This window comes from Callospermophilus lateralis, chromosome 6 (genome assembly GCF_048772815.1).
Source record: "Callospermophilus lateralis isolate mCalLat2 chromosome 6, mCalLat2.hap1, whole genome shotgun sequence".
Classification (NCBI taxonomy): Eukaryota; Metazoa; Chordata; class Mammalia; order Rodentia; family Sciuridae; genus Callospermophilus; species Callospermophilus lateralis.
This window is the reverse complement of record NC_135310.1, coordinates 21,402,841-21,418,768: the sequence shown is the minus strand read 5'-3', so window position 1 is coordinate 21,418,768 and position 15,928 is coordinate 21,402,841. Positions and strand designations below refer to the sequence as shown.

Sequence of the window (15,928 nt, the reverse complement as noted above, 5' to 3'; positions counted from 1 at the left end):
GTATTTTTTCAACTTTTTGAAGTATACATCAAAGTATACTTAGCTATAGCTAACAATTAAAAAATCATATGTCTTTATGGTATACAATTTGATGATTATCAATACATATACAATATAGAACATGCATCAACAAGAAAATTAATATATCCATCATCCCATATATTGTTGTGTGTGTTGAGAATATGTAAAGTCTACTATCTTATCTCACTTATTTGTTAAAGCCTTTAGATCTCTCAGATAAATTCAATCTCTCACTTTCACACACACATAGAGCTGAACAAATGTCAATGTCAAATTGAGGCCTGTTTTATTAGATATTAGTTTGTAATGTAACTGTATTTCCTAAAAAGAAAAGCAAAACCTATGATTTTATTCGGTATGTGAAAAACCAAAATGTGGAATGACTTTTAATATCACTATTTGAAGTAATTTTTTTTTACTGTATTTCCCTCTAAATTCAGTATCTATCTTTGAAAAGTAGCCAAATAACATGAATGTTGTTTGTTCCTAGCTGATGAGGTGGATTATCAGTGAAATCTATGCAGTGTGGAAGATATTCAATGGAGGGATTTTGAGCAATTATTTTAAAGGAACTCCAGGGGAACCTCCTCTTCTTCTCTGGAAACCCTGGGAACATATCTATTCCCTATGCAAGGCTGTGAAGGGTCATATGCCTTTGTTCAATAGCTATGGAAAGTATGTTGTGAAACTTTATTGGATGGTAAGTTCAAGTTCATATGCATTAAAATTTATGATGCTTTCATGTTGAAATATAAGGTTGGGAAAAAATATTTAGTCCACTTTGGAAATCTCAGTCTGATCCAATCATTTAGCCTATCTCTTTAGGTCTGTCTCAGCTCTATAGGGCTAGGACTGTAGCAGTTAGACTAAATCAGGTGTCTTCCTGGTCCCTCATTAGACGTCTGCCCTTCACTATTCTTCACCTTCTTGATGCTTTCCTACCTTTTTACTTTTTTCTTCTTGGGGATAGATTTTCCTTGCCTGTCTTGTTACAGAATTTCTTCTTCCCCTTTCCTGTGTTCTCCTGAAGTATTTGCCTTTATGTCTTCACTGGGGTAAAGCAACCTTGCAGGGCCTTTCTTCATGACATTCAAAATTCTGACTTTCACACCAGAATGTCATTTTTCCATAAAAGCATTCCATTATTTCCAATTTGGATTCTAAGCAAATTACAAAATGTTCTTTGACATCAGCCAGATAAAAATTGTATTGAGCAGCAGTAGGAACAGGGTCATAAAAGAGAGATCAATTTCCTCTCTTCTTCCACTGTCATTGATAATGATGTGGAGGGCACATAGCATCTTACCAGTTGCTTTCCTAGTGAGCATGAGCACCTTTTGGTTCCCTGAAAGAAGCAATTTAGCCCTTTCCTCTCTATTTTGAAAGAAGACCAATTGCTGTCGGTGGCTTTTCTCTGAACTTCTCTATGCTTTCATTTGTCTCTGATAAATAGGAAAAAAGAGACATTGACACAATTTTTCTCAGTTGCTATCAATATATTCATATGAAAATGGGTTAGCTCTTATTTCTCATTGACACTAATGCTAAATACAATATAGTTGTAGAATTCAGGGATCCTTAAACTGGGGATACAAAAAACTCTCAGCACCTATAGCACTTCTGGTGCTTCATAAACTCCTGCCTCCTATGTCTCACCTCTGACCCCCCAAGTCCCTTTGGTGGAAGAACCTGAATGCTGCTCTTTAAATCAACTCTCAGTGACATTGGTGTTTATTAAATTTGAGGAACAATGTTTTCAAGGTAGGACAAATTATTTTTCTATCAATTACTATCTTTCAAAAAGAAAATGCTATATTAATGTTTAATTATTATGATTATCCATGCTTTTAGTAAAGGAAATTCAAAAGCTATTAACATGTTCAAGACAGGAAAAGAGTTCCCTGTAATTCTATCCTACTCAGACAATCAGTCAACAATTCACCTAAACCCTCCTGAGCTTTCCTCTATTCTTATAAACTTACATAAATGTATTATATGTAATTTATAACTGTAAGTTCATATAATACTTATTGTTCTGTAAACGATTCTTTTTTCTAGCCATGGGCATTTCTATGCTAATATATTCTGATGTATATTATAATCGACTCTATGGATATATAAATAAGTAAATGTATTTTGCTACATTAATATAATTAATAGGTCATAACCAGTGTTTTACCAATACAAACAAGGCTCTAAAAGAGCATTTTTATGTATATATGTTTTGCCCATTTATATGGATTTTTTTTCTAGGATTCGTACATGTGGAATTATTTTGTTAAGAAAATGCAAATTGTTAATTTTGATAAGTATACTCAAGTTACTCTTATATTTTTTTTATAGATTGTGATATGTCTACCACTTTATTATCTGCTTATGACTTTTCTTATTTTTAAATTTGCACTTATGGATTCTTTAGCCATTTTTGAATCCTCCAACACAGTTCTTGAATGTTCTTTAGGATTCCTTTTTGAATTACCTATACAATCATAGTGCTTTCAGTGTATCTCTTTGCACATTGTTTTCCAGTGGTTCCCTAGGAATGAAAAAAATATATATGCACAGCTTATGACATTCAACTAATATTAACATTTTTTATTAGTTGCTCAAGACAATACAATAATCTTGATATATCATACTAATATTAACATTTTACTACATAAATTGGAATGTAGATACTTTACCACAATTTTTGGCCCCTCTACACAGTTCCCTTCTGGTCTAGTTTTCTTAAATGTGTCATTTATATGCATATTTAAATCAAAACTGTACAATTTAATTTGTTATACTTTAAGGAAGCAATGTGTAATATCAGTAGATCAAAAATATTACCATGAAAATAGCTATAGGTCTAGTCAAATTATACTTAAAAATATGTTAATGCTAAATATCTATTCCTGTGCTTTTTAAAAATAGATTTCTTGAGAGACAATTCACATGCTGTATAATCTATTCATTTAAATGCACTATTCAGTAGTGTTTAATAATAAAAGCATTCTTAACAGAAAAATGTTACCTTTGATCATCTGTGAGCAGGTGTTTTTTGTTGAATTGGTCTAGATTAACAACTCATAGTTGTTTAAGACTTTTCCTTTGTAGGAATCCTGATCCCTTTAAAAAATTGTCTTTAAAATTGAAGTGTAGGAAGGGAACACCAATTGCTGCTTTTTTTATTGTGGTAAAATAAACATAATGGGGGCTGGGGATGTGGCTCAAGCGGTAGCACGCTCGCCTGGCATGCTTGCGGCCCGGTTCCATCCTCAGCACCACATGCAAACAAAGATGTTGTGTCCGCCGAAAACTAAAAAAATAAATATTAAAAAAAATTCTCTCTCTCTCTCTCTCTCTCTCTCTCTCTCTCTCCCTCCATCTCTCTCTCTTTTAAAAAAAATAAAATAAACATAATGTAAAATTTAATATTCTAATCATTTAAGTGCACCATTCAGCAGCATTAAGTATTTTTACACTGTTGTGCAATCATCACCACTACCTGTTTCCAGAAATTGCATCATCCCAAGCAGAAATTCTCTACTCATTACCAATAATGTCCCATTCTTCTCCCCTGTCCTAGCCACCTGCAACCTCTTACTATCTGCATAAATTTGCCTTTTCTAGTTATCTTAAATAGGTGTCAATCACACAGTGTCCTCTTGCATCTTGCTTCTTTCTCTGTGAATTCTTATTGGTCAGTTCATTTGAAATTAGAAGGCAGGTATCATACCCCTGCCTTTGACCCTGGCTAACTCTACATAATTTCTTAACGATGAATGTAAAAGAGATAGACCACTAAATAAAGCAACATGAAATTAAAGATGGTGGTGAGTGTTGTATTTTTTTTAAAGTTTTTTTTATCATATTGCTCACATGTACCTGAGAAAACCATGCTTTCATGAATCTTTATTCTAGTCTCACTTCATTTTCCATACTTCCAAATGTTGCACTTCTCTTTCTGTCCCACAGTACTTTGAACATATGATATTCTGTGTTGTTGGCATACGTGCACTCCCCACTAGATTTTAAGTAATTAACGGTAGTAGACCATGTGTTATGTATATTTTGGAAATTATAATGGTTGACACAACAGGGCAAAATATTTTGAGGAATAAGTTCATAATAAAAGTTAGCACATAAAACTAAAATTAAAAAAATCTCTAAAAGTTCAAAATAATTAATGTTATCATTTTGTTTCATGTTTTTGATTAGAAAGTAATATGCATATAGGCAAATATACACTGATTTCATTAAATGAGATAAGAATTTACTTCATATTAAAATATTAGCTTTTTAAAATTCAGAATAGGTATAACATGGGAATTAAAGTATAAGATCAAGTAGCACATATCAGAATAAGCCATAATTATTAAAGTTATATTTGAGGAATTTACATTATGACAATATAAAGTAAATTAATTATGCCTAAACTAATCCCTGGTTGTATAATGTTTTGGTTTTGCTATATGAAACATTTTAATTTACTGCACTATGTGCTCACAAGCCCTCATAAATAAGGACAATATTAATATGGATGTGCTATAATTAAATAAATCATAAGCTAAAATGCCCCACCAATATATTACTAAAAAACAGTATCAGTCTTCAAATGTGAGATGCTGACATAAATTTATACAACAGCAAGTTACAATGTCAGCAGTGTGTGATAATATATGAGAAAAATAATATAAATCACTGATAATGTTACATTCTTTCCTTCTTTATTTTAGGGTTGCTGGAGAAAGATAACTGTTGATGACATCATGCCTTTTGATGAAGATAACAATCTATTGCTTCCAGTTTCAACCTGTGAATTTGAACTCTGGCCAATGCTGTTGTCTAAAGCCATCATCAAGCTGGCAAATGTTGAGTATGTAGTGAGAAATTATCCATCATTTATATAAAAACAAAAAGGCACACAAGAGCAACTGAACATCCGTATTGATTTGCTTTAGTTTTTAAAAAGGATTTCCTTCCCAACAGTGTGAACGTTCACGTACAAAAGCTAATATGCCAGAGCCACTGATTTGAAGTTTTGGGTAGTCAGCTATCACACAAAACTCCCTCAAGAAAAATACTGAAAATTATTTGATTCCAGACTCTCTTACTATAAATGGAAAATACATTGTGAAAAATAGTTTCCGTTTAATGGGAGAAAAAGAAACTGTTTTTTAGGGGGAAATATTGGTTCATCTAAATACTGAATAATATGTACTAGGATTTGGTTAAAGTTCTAAGTTCTCTACATTCAACAACATCTTACACAACTTGAAAAATCTGGACTTTTCAGAATGATATCAATGTGCTCCTTATACTTTGGTAACATTGGTCCTTCTTAAAATGTTCGTGATAAGAACTACTCATATTTGCTTCAATATGCTTACAAATCAGCTCGTGTCTTCTATGCCAATATGACTTGTGTGCCCAACGTATCATGAGGCATGTCTGCTGAAGTCAATAGACAAGCAGTCATTCTCTCTTGGTGCTAGCAATGCAACTCACAGTGCAAAAATCAATAAAATAAAATAAAATAAAATAAAATAAAAAAGAAAAGAACATAGGAGCTTGAATTGGTAATGCATGGCGACCTTTTATCACTGCTCAGTGGGAGAATCCTCACACGTACTGCACAAGCCTGGTTCTCATACCTTACTGCAGCTTGTCATAGCAACTCAGAATTCAATAGAAGACACCCACATGTTTTACAGACCCTGTCAGCTATTTGCTTGAAGCACAGCCCCCTCCCTTTCAGTAATAAACATAGCAGTGTCAGTCAGAAGCCAGGTCTGCTTTGTGTGGATTTTCTTTTGGCTCAGCTTCTTTTTTGTCTCCTGAGGCTACAAAACAAAAACAGTCCTTCCTGCTGCCACCTCTCCATCTCTCTTTTCTCTTACTAACCCTCAATTTTCTCTTGAGAATTTGTTTTACCCAGCATTCAGCCCGAATTTCAATGATTTTTTTTTTTAATGATAGATGAATACTAAATGAGAATTCTTATTGGTGGAAACTATGTTTACTTGACAATAATCATAAGGGTGATGATGTTCCCAATGGTTCTAATTCTCAGACCTCACTTGAAGTTCTGAGAATTGGAACTGCAAGACCAGGAGGCGTGAAATACACAATCTGGGTAACCAGAGTGGCATTTTGTCTTTCTTAAAGCAGTAGTTCAGTAGCATGTAATAGGAATGTGAGTAACAGGGTTATTATTACTTAAATAAAATGAACAAATCCAACTTGAAAATAAAGGACCAAGCTAAGTGGAATACATTTCATGGATTTCTTGTAGAAACCTGCCCTACATGGTACAATTTATATTTTTCTATACATTCTTAATTTTTTTTATGATATATAGAGATTATTTTCATATGAGATTTAGCTTTTAAATTTAAAATCTAATCATAACAGTTATTTAAATATCCATGTGAAACATGTAAAGAAAAGAGCATTATTTCTATAAGGTTTGCAGTTGATTCATAAATAAAATCATACAAAAAGGAGTTCAGACTAGACTTTGTGAAATTTATCAACAGTGTGTGTGTGTGTGTGTGTGTGACTACAGTGACATTTTGTCTTTCTCAAAGATTTTGTGTGTATGTACACACAAAATGTACACTAAAAGTCTCAAAGATTTTGAGAAAAATATATTTATATATGACCACAGTGGTATTTTCTCTTTCTAAATATATATATATATATATATATATATATATATAAAATCATTTAAGATATGTAGCAATTCATAATCCATATACAACAAACCAACGGAAATCTATAAATACTGCTAAATATGAGTGAGACAGGATTCCTTTCTGAAGAAAAGGACACAGGTGTTGGTGAGTGCCATTGCCACCACTGTTGATGTATAGTGGATTGTGGCTGTGAGTCCTGAATGGAATGGAGGTATGGCATTTCTGTTCATGAATGTAAATAGTATGAACACCTCCAAAAATATATATAAATAAAGAGAGCAAATGAGAATAGTATTATTTGGTTAAACACTACCTCTGACTTTATGTTATACTGGCAGGTCCACTATTCTTTATAGGGTGAACCAGATGTCCAGTTTCTCTGCAGTTATATAAGGAATTCATTAAGAACTTCTGATGCCCATCTTGGCCTACCATGGTTGAGACTGACTTAACACACACCCTCATAGGCCACTTAAAATACTTATTGAATTGAAACAATGAAAATCACTGCTGTAGTCTCAAAAGAACAATATAATCATATATTAAAAATATGAAATGAGTTATGCACTTTTTATGTTATATATTTCATAAGATAAAAGTTATATGGCATTAATATTAATTTTAGATCTTTTTAAAATATAGCTTATATGCATGTTTTTCACATATATTTTTAACTTTACCATTGGGACATACTTAGGGTTCTAATGAATCATCTAACTGATGAGACAATATTTTCTTGTACTATAATGTATAACCATTATGACCCCCCTATGTTGATTATTATGCTGCTGTTTATTAGTGATTCTAGTTCTTATATATTCCTCTGTGTTCCAAATTTTGGTAAGTATTGCATGATGTGTTTTCTCTTTTAGCATTCACATAGCACAGAGGCGAGAACTGGGAGAGTTCACAGTTATTCATGCGCTCACAGGGTGGTTACCGGAAGTAATTTCTCTTCAGTAAGTTTGACTATTAAGTCGCTCATATCTATTTTTTCTTTCTTCCCAAGATGTATTTAAAATATTCTTAATCATTAAGAAAATTTCAATGAAGTTTCTGTTTTACATATGTGAGAATAACATTTACAGTGTTACATAAAACTCATTGGGTATTTCAGGGTAAATTCTACTTCGTTGTATAGAAGAATAACCCCCCACAGATTCTTGGTTGAAACTGACCCCTGTAACAAAAGACACATCAATAATAATAGTAATAATAATAAACCTAGAAGCTTACTAAGAATGGATATGTCACATATAAATGGGAAACACTGAAAAAACGAGTAGTTTTAAAAGAGATGGTTTTGGAGCTGGGGTTATGGCTCAGAGGTAAAGCGCTCACCTGACATGCGTGAAACACTGAGTTTGATCCTCAGCACCACATAAATATAAAATGTGTCCACCTATAACTAAGAAATAAATATTAAAAAAGAGGTTTTTTTTTAATTCAGCGCATCCGTATCATCACTAAAGAACAGTAAATTTTTAGAGAAATAATATGAAAAATGAAAGACTTTCAGTCTCCACAATGGTAACCTGTGAATGGCAAATAAAAGTTGGAACGGGCATAAAGATTGTTGACATAGATTCTTCTGACACCATCTTTAGGCAGATGAAGTCCACTGTTACCTTTAGTGGCTAACTTCTATTCTTTCTGGTAGACAAGTGAGAAAGGAGGTAGGATACTTTCTGTCTTTGCAAATTTAAGTTCTGATTTTAGGAAAATAGAAGGAAGACAGAGCACTTGCCTGTTATCTGCTGCTTCTTAGTTGTGTTTGTCTTAGTTGTGACCCTCCTTGATGGATAATTTTCCTGAAAGAAAGTTGATCTTTGTATCTTAGGGAGAAGTAAAAAATGGCACCTTTTCAAATCCCTTTTCTGGTATCCAAAAGATTTTCTGATGTAGTGTGGACAATGTTAGTGAAAGAAGTAGAAGGAGAATGAAATTGAAAGACTATGAACTTCTGTAAAATTTTAATTCTAGTGTTGATGGAATGCAAAGAGTAAAATTGTAGGTGAATATTAAAGGCATTCATATACTTTCATAATATAAAGATACCACATGAATTATAATTGTTGACAAAATGTCTATGAAACTAACATAATGGGAAAAAAAATAACAAACATGAGCTTTGGTGTTAGAACAGTATAGTGAGACTTAACTTCTTACCCTTCCACTTTCAAGCTATGAGAATCTTGCAAGTAATATAAATTTTCAGAGCCCAGTTTCCTCATCTGTAAAATGGGAGATAATATGATGTACTCTGGATGGTGTACTGAGATTGAGTAGGTGAAAGAAAAGGCATCTACTCAGAAAAAAGTAGTTAGATTATGGTAGAGACATAATTATTCAAAATGCCTTTGCAATCTCTAATGACTTTCATTAGATTGTTTAATATTATCTAGAAAGATGCTTGGTAGTTAATAATCGATCTTTGAAAACAGGTTGAATAAGTGAGAATAATAGTAAGTGAAGAATAAGGGAAACCCAGATCATAAAATTTATCAATCTTCTTCTAAATACAACAAGAAAGTAAAAGATACACACTTTTGTCTACTATGTCATAATTTGTTGAATTTTTTTATATGAAGTTTCTGCCATAATGTTCAAGTAATTTTACCTTACAATTATACTGTAAACTTAAAAAAGTTAATTAGTAGATAAATGCATATTTAATTTTAAAAAAAAGATGTCATGAAACAGTATATAAAAAAACTGTCCAGAAATGTTTTGTTATATAGAAGAATAACCCCCCACAGATTGAAACATGGGAGCAGACACCATCTGCCATGAGGGCAGGGACGGGTCAGGTAAGGCTTTATGGACAAGGTTCTGACTTGACCTGAGCTTTTAGCATTGTCTGGGGCAGATTAGAGAAAGGAAGGCAAGATGATGAAAAAAGGAAAACAATAGGAGCAAAGGCCCACGGCATGTTCAGGAGTCGGATGTCTCTGTTAATAAGAAGAATTTAAATATTAGTCCTATTCTTGGTTTCATAGTAATAATTGTAGTAATAATTCATAGTAATAATTGCAAGTCAAGGAAAAGTAGGGTGTCAAGACTTCAAATTTTTATTGACTACATTTTTTTCCATAGGAAAATCAGTAAGGGAGAAAGTGTGTTTGTAGCAACTCCATCAGAAAACTCCTTCCTCCTATTCTCCCATGTGGACCACCAAGGGCAGGCACTGTTCTATTTGTGAATTTTGATCTTTTCCCTATTTTTTTTTCTTTTACAGATAGTAAAGTTTTATCTTTGAAAATAAAAAATGGAATTGATTCTAATTCTCCATGAAACACAGAATTAAAGACATATCAGAGTAGTTGTTAGAAATCAGACAATTTCAAATAGAGGGATAATCATTTGCCTTTCTGATGGGTGGCCCATCTGTGAATACAGCACTCTGCCACCTCATCTTTAAGTCAAATTGTCCAAGAAGTTTTATCTGTCATTCCATGGTAACATTTGAACATATCATTTTTATAGAATAGCATTTTTTATATTGTAGATAGAAAAAAAAATGACAACATGTGTTTGGGATTCTTTTTGAATCCTGACTTTCTCATTTGCTAGTTGTGTGACCATGTAAAATTTACAACCTCTTAACACTCAATTAAATTGTAAAATCAATCTTGCTGAGCTGTAGTGGGGTTAAATGCACAGATAAAATATACTGAAGGCTGCAATATATGGGGAATCCAAGAGGACTAGAGGGCAGTTCAGATACTCAAGCCAGTCTCAGTCACACAGAGAACCCTATTCTTTTCAAATCAGAGTTTATCTCACTGATTTTTCTCAGAGAATGTCAAATGAATGAGTGGTTAGGGTAGGGTTAGGGTCAATATACACCACTATCCTCCTACCTCCCACTGTCTTCTCATCGAACTTTCCTTCCTCTCTGTCATACCAATGAAATGGCTTTTTGTAAAGTCAATAAAGACTTCAACACTGTTTAATCTGGTGGTCATATTCCCCACTCCCCCATTTGCTTACCATCCCTTTATTTGACTCTCTTGAACAAGTTCTTTTGCAACACTTGATATTCTTGGCTTCCATAATAACCCTGTGTTCTCCTCCTATCTTATTTGCTGGTCTTTCCCAGCCTTCCTGAATAGTTCCTCAACCACTAAATGATGGTTTGTAAGAGATCCTGTCCCATGACTTTAATGAACAGTTTGTTTATAACTCTCAAGTTTTTATATCCAGGCCTTGTATTTTCTTAACTGTAGACTTCACTTGTACACAGCTTTCCAAATGATATAGCTTACATTGGTGCCAAAAGTGTATCTCAAACTCAAAATATCCAGAAAGGAACTCTAGATTCTCAGTCTCCCAAACCTGTACCTTTCCTACCATCCCTCTTCTGAGGTCATTGCACCGTCATCCACTTAGTTCTCAACCTAAAGAAAATTCTAGAAATCTTCCTTGATCACTCATCTCCTCACCTTTCACAAGCAGTCTTTCACTGAGCTCTGCCCACTGTAGCTTCTCTACTTGGGCTGAATCTATTTGTTTTTCTGTGTCTCACTATTACCCTCCCAGTTCAGCTCACCACCTCAGCTCACAGGATGAGCTGGCCTCTCTGGGTCCATTTTAACGTCCTCTAGTGAATTTTCTGCATGGTAACCAGAGTAGTTTAAAAAAAAAACAAACATAATAAACAAACATTCCTTCCCCCTCTCCCCCCACCCCACCCCCCCCTCTCATATATAAGATATATATACTTCAACACTGTTTAATCTGGTGGTCATATTCCTCACATATGATCTGACCATATGTGTGTATACACACACATATGGTCAGATCATATCCCTCACCTTCTTTTAAACCTTTCAGTGGTTAGCTATGACCCTTGAATGAAGTTTCCAAATCTTCACCCTGGTCCTCACACCATGCTGACTCTTACACAGTCTCTTATCTCTTCCCTGGCCTTATTTCCATCCTAGCAACCATTCATTGGCTACAACTCATGGTCCCTTGGGGTCTTTTCTTGAGTTGTGGTTCCTGCCATTGTTGTTTATGTTGTTTTCTTTCTGTTTTGTTTTGCCTGGAATTCTTGTCCATCAGATATCTGTTTTGCTGAATATGTTACAGAATTTGGGTCTCAATCACCATAAATATCAATTCCCCAGACAAAGCCTGCTTGACCATCCAACCTAAATTATTCCTTTAGCAACTTATGCCATATCCCATCTGCTTTTGGTTCATTTTCATAATGGAAGTTATACTCCATGCTATATTCTCATTCTCTCTCTCTCTCTCTCTCTCTCTCTCTGCTGTATCCATTCACTGGATGTTAAGGTCCATGAGAGTAGGGAGTAATGACTCTTTTTTTTAATCTTACTAAATTTTATGCCTAAAGTGGTTAAACAATGACACAGAGTAACTGCATAGAGTAAGTGTGTGATAAATGAGTAACTTGAAAAGTATTTTTATAGGCCACACTAGATGTGTATAAAAGAGTCTTTGGAATTTAGATCAAAAACAAATAGTGTAATTTCCCCAAACATCATACTTAAACTACCATCAAAGGCATTGAAATTAATGAAGGTGTTTGAGGTAGGAAAACCAACTCAGAGAAGGAAGAACAGCAAGGGAGTGGGAGAGAGAATAGAGTAATCTTAGCGCAGCACTTGATTCTGTGTGGCTGGATTATGTGCTGCTGAATTCTAGAAGATGAGTGGGTCTGGGGTGGAAATAAGCAGGAGCCACATAGACACAGCCCTTTACGGCTTGTTAAGAAGTTTTCACAGTATCCTCACAGGGAAAGCATGTCATTGAGGAATTTAGATGAGAGGATGACCTTATCATATTTGTGATTTGGGAATATAACTCAGAGCCGTACAACAAATGGCAGGACTGGAGCAAGGAGACTGGCTTGGGCAGTATTCCAGAGGGATTTTCTAAGGCAGTCTGCTGAGGAAGCAGTGATGAAAATGGAGAAAACATGATTTACTGCAGGGAGAGAAGATAAGATCAAAGTGACACTGGATTTTATTTGATCAGGATTTTAAGGAGAGAAATCTGGTCATTCTCAGTTTTTAGTTCTGAGTACTTAGTAGAAGGTGGTAGCAGGACACACTTGTTTCTTGTTTTTTATTCCTTTTCAGACAGATGTCCATTAGGTCTCCCTTTTGCATGGGAGACCACCTGCTACTCACATAAATATACATTTTTTTCCCCATCGTGGTTTCAACATACCTGTTTCCCTTGCTGGACTGAGTGATCCTTGAGACGAGTAAAACTGTTTTTGGTCTCTTAGTGTCAGCAAACTCCAGCACACAGTAGGTATTCTGTAAAAGCATGTTGCATGAATGAATGTATGATGGTGGAGGTTTTCGAACTAAAAATTCATGTAATGATTAAAATTACTCTAAAAAAATAGAAAATTGTCAATAATTTATTGATATGAAGTGTAAAGGTATCTTTTGAAAGTTATTTTTGATGTTTTTTTCTCTAAGCCCTGGATATATGGATAAAGTTTGGGATCTCTTAAAAGAAATATTGCCGGAGTTTAAGCTGCCAGATGAGCTCAACTCTGAAAGCAAAATAGCAGAGATAGAAAACAAACTAAAAGAACAAGGGAAAGACACAAAGGATAGCAAAGAAGTCAAAGATGGGAAGGAAGTGAAAGACTCAAAGGAATTCAAAACTGATGGTTCCTTGACAGCTCTCAAACCTCCTGAGAAAGGTGACAAGGTTACAAAGGGTAAGACATTTTACATCAAAGTTTCATTCAACATGGACACTGCGTGTAAATCCCTTGCCATATTGTGAACCTAAAGCTCCTTGAGTGTCACAGTCATCCTTAAATGTTGTAAAAACTGCCATGTAATGAACATGGTTCTCTTAGGACTTCAGAATTTACAGCAGTGTTTACCATGCATAAGTTATTGTTCCATATTTTGCTTTCCTTAAACATTAAAGGTGATTCTCTACTTCAATGATACTAAATTAATTCTGTGTTATCATATAAGGAGATAAAATATTAATATAGGAAGAGACACCAAATTCTAAATTTTTATCAAACACATTTTTCTCTTATGTTTTTATGTACAGAGTGATGGACCCAAACAATAAAGGGGAAAAGTTATCCTGTTTTGTTCCAGGGAAGGTGAAACAAGCATGGATGATTTTTCCAATATTTATTCTAAAGTGAAAGTTCAAATCTGGAGAAAAGTAATTTTGATTAATTTTATGAAATACAGGATCATTTCTCTTGTCAAGATGAAAAATGTGTTGGATAATTATTTATTTTGTGTCTTCTAAAACATTTTATATGAACAATAATGCTTGTATAATGGAGTAGAATCAAATGTACTAGAAAATAGTCAACTTATTTGTATATCTTGGTATTATTTACAATGATTTTTCAAATGTTTATTTATAAAATATTGATTTTTATTATAATTATTCTTTATTAAGATCTTGTCCACCAGCATTTCCTCCAGTATACTGCACAGAAATTATTACTTCAGATTTTCCTCAAAAATATAACAAAATTACCTGTGTATGTGATATCTTTCCCTATAGACCCCTCTTGAAATGATCTAACATGTATTCATTATGAAAAGAAGCCTGGCTAAATTAGTTTTACCCAGTATATTCCAAACTGATTTGCTTCTAGAAGCTGTTTCTCATGTAGACTCACAAATTATCATTTATCCATCCATTCATTAATTCATTCAAATATACTGCTTGCTGATTAGAATACCAGTTGTTTCCCAAGAATTGAAATCTGCCTTCTAGAACTTACAGTCTAGTGAAAGAAACTAACATTAATGATGTCAAAAATAGTATATAACCACATACTAAAATATGAGCCTTGAAAGGAAATATAGGATCTTTGGCAATTCATTGGGGTACCTGTTCTAGGCCATCAGGGAAGGATTCTCCAGGAATTTTGAGGAATCACCTAGAGGAAGATGAGGACTGTAGAGGAAAGAGAACCCAGACAGAGTAAATAATGAGTGTAACGATTATCAGGCAGTCGGAGGGATGACCATGTGTTGAAGGAGTGGGTAGAAAATGTGTTTAGTAGGAGAGGAAGCGAAGAGACAATGTGGCTCAAGAAAAAGAATTGGATCAAGTCATATAGGCCGCACCAAGGTTATTGATCTTTTTGTCATTAGAGTTACTGACTGCCAATGGTGAGTTTAGAATAGAATCACAATCTGATTGCTCTTTCAAAGGATCACTCTGATGCCTGAGAAAAATAGTCTGGAGGTGGAACAGGATATCAGGGGTGTGGGCCAAATGTGTAAGAACCAACTTGGTGACTGTCACATCAGCTTATAAGATGGAAGCTTTGAATGGGGAAGAAGGTAGTGGCAGTGCAGATGCAGATGAGGTGGTTGATTCAAATGATATTTAAGAAGTAAAAAATGGCAGAACTTAACAAAGATAATTGGGAAAATTTTGAATTGCAAACCTGGATAGATGTAGCACCTATTAGGAGAGAGCACAAAATGGTTTTGAATATATTGATTTTGAAATGCCTTTAAGACAAGAGAATTTCTTATACTGATTTCAAGACTGGTAATGTGCATTTGGGAGTCACTGACAAGTGCACACTAAAACTAAAGAAGATATTTCACAAGGAAAAAGTATAGTGTGAGAAGACTAGGAACGCTGAGACTTGAAACACCTACACATCTGAGAGATCAGTACAAAATGATGAATAAAACTAAGGAGGGTCAGAGAAGCAGGGAAAACCTAAACAGAGCATGTGGGCATTGAAATCAGAGGGGAGAACGATGTTTCAAGAATCAGAGAGATTGTCAGGTATTGTTGAGAGATGAACTAGAGAACTTAATTTTTTCCATTCGATGTTTTAATGGGAATGTCATCAGACACTGGGGACTGATGGGAATGAAGTATGTAGCGGAGGCACTTATGAAGTAATTGGGAAATAACATAATCTATAGAAGTTCTTGAAGAACAGGAGAGTCACAAAGTGGAACTGATAGGGAATAATGTGGGACCCAGACAGAATATATATTTGCTCACCTAATCAGGGAGAACTCTGGCAGTGGTTTTAGGTGATGATTGGGAGGATCCAGGGAGATGACTTCAACAGCATACTTTTCCTGAGAATGTGGGAGGAGAAGGATCCATAGTCCAGCAGGAGGGTTTGTCCCAGCCCAGGAAGACTAATGGCTCTTCCATTTTAATGGCTGGACACAGGTCATATAGGGACAGGGGTGTTTGATACAGATGTGGGT

General features: G+C 34.4%; 1 protein-coding gene across 1 annotated transcript in view; it reads left to right on the top strand.

Annotated features, from left to right (window-relative positions):
* Positions 1 to 15,928, top strand: part of Adgb (androglobin) — a 163,063-nt gene that overhangs the window by 30,578 nt on the left and 116,557 nt on the right. Inside the window, exons 5-8 of the mRNA XM_076859659.1 lie at positions 512 to 721; positions 4,743 to 4,882; positions 7,577 to 7,663; positions 13,166 to 13,413. Of these exons, the coding sequence (XP_076715774.1) occupies positions 512 to 721; positions 4,743 to 4,882; positions 7,577 to 7,663; positions 13,166 to 13,413 (685 nt within the window). The remainder of the gene's footprint in view (positions 1 to 511; positions 722 to 4,742; positions 4,883 to 7,576; positions 7,664 to 13,165; positions 13,414 to 15,928) is intronic.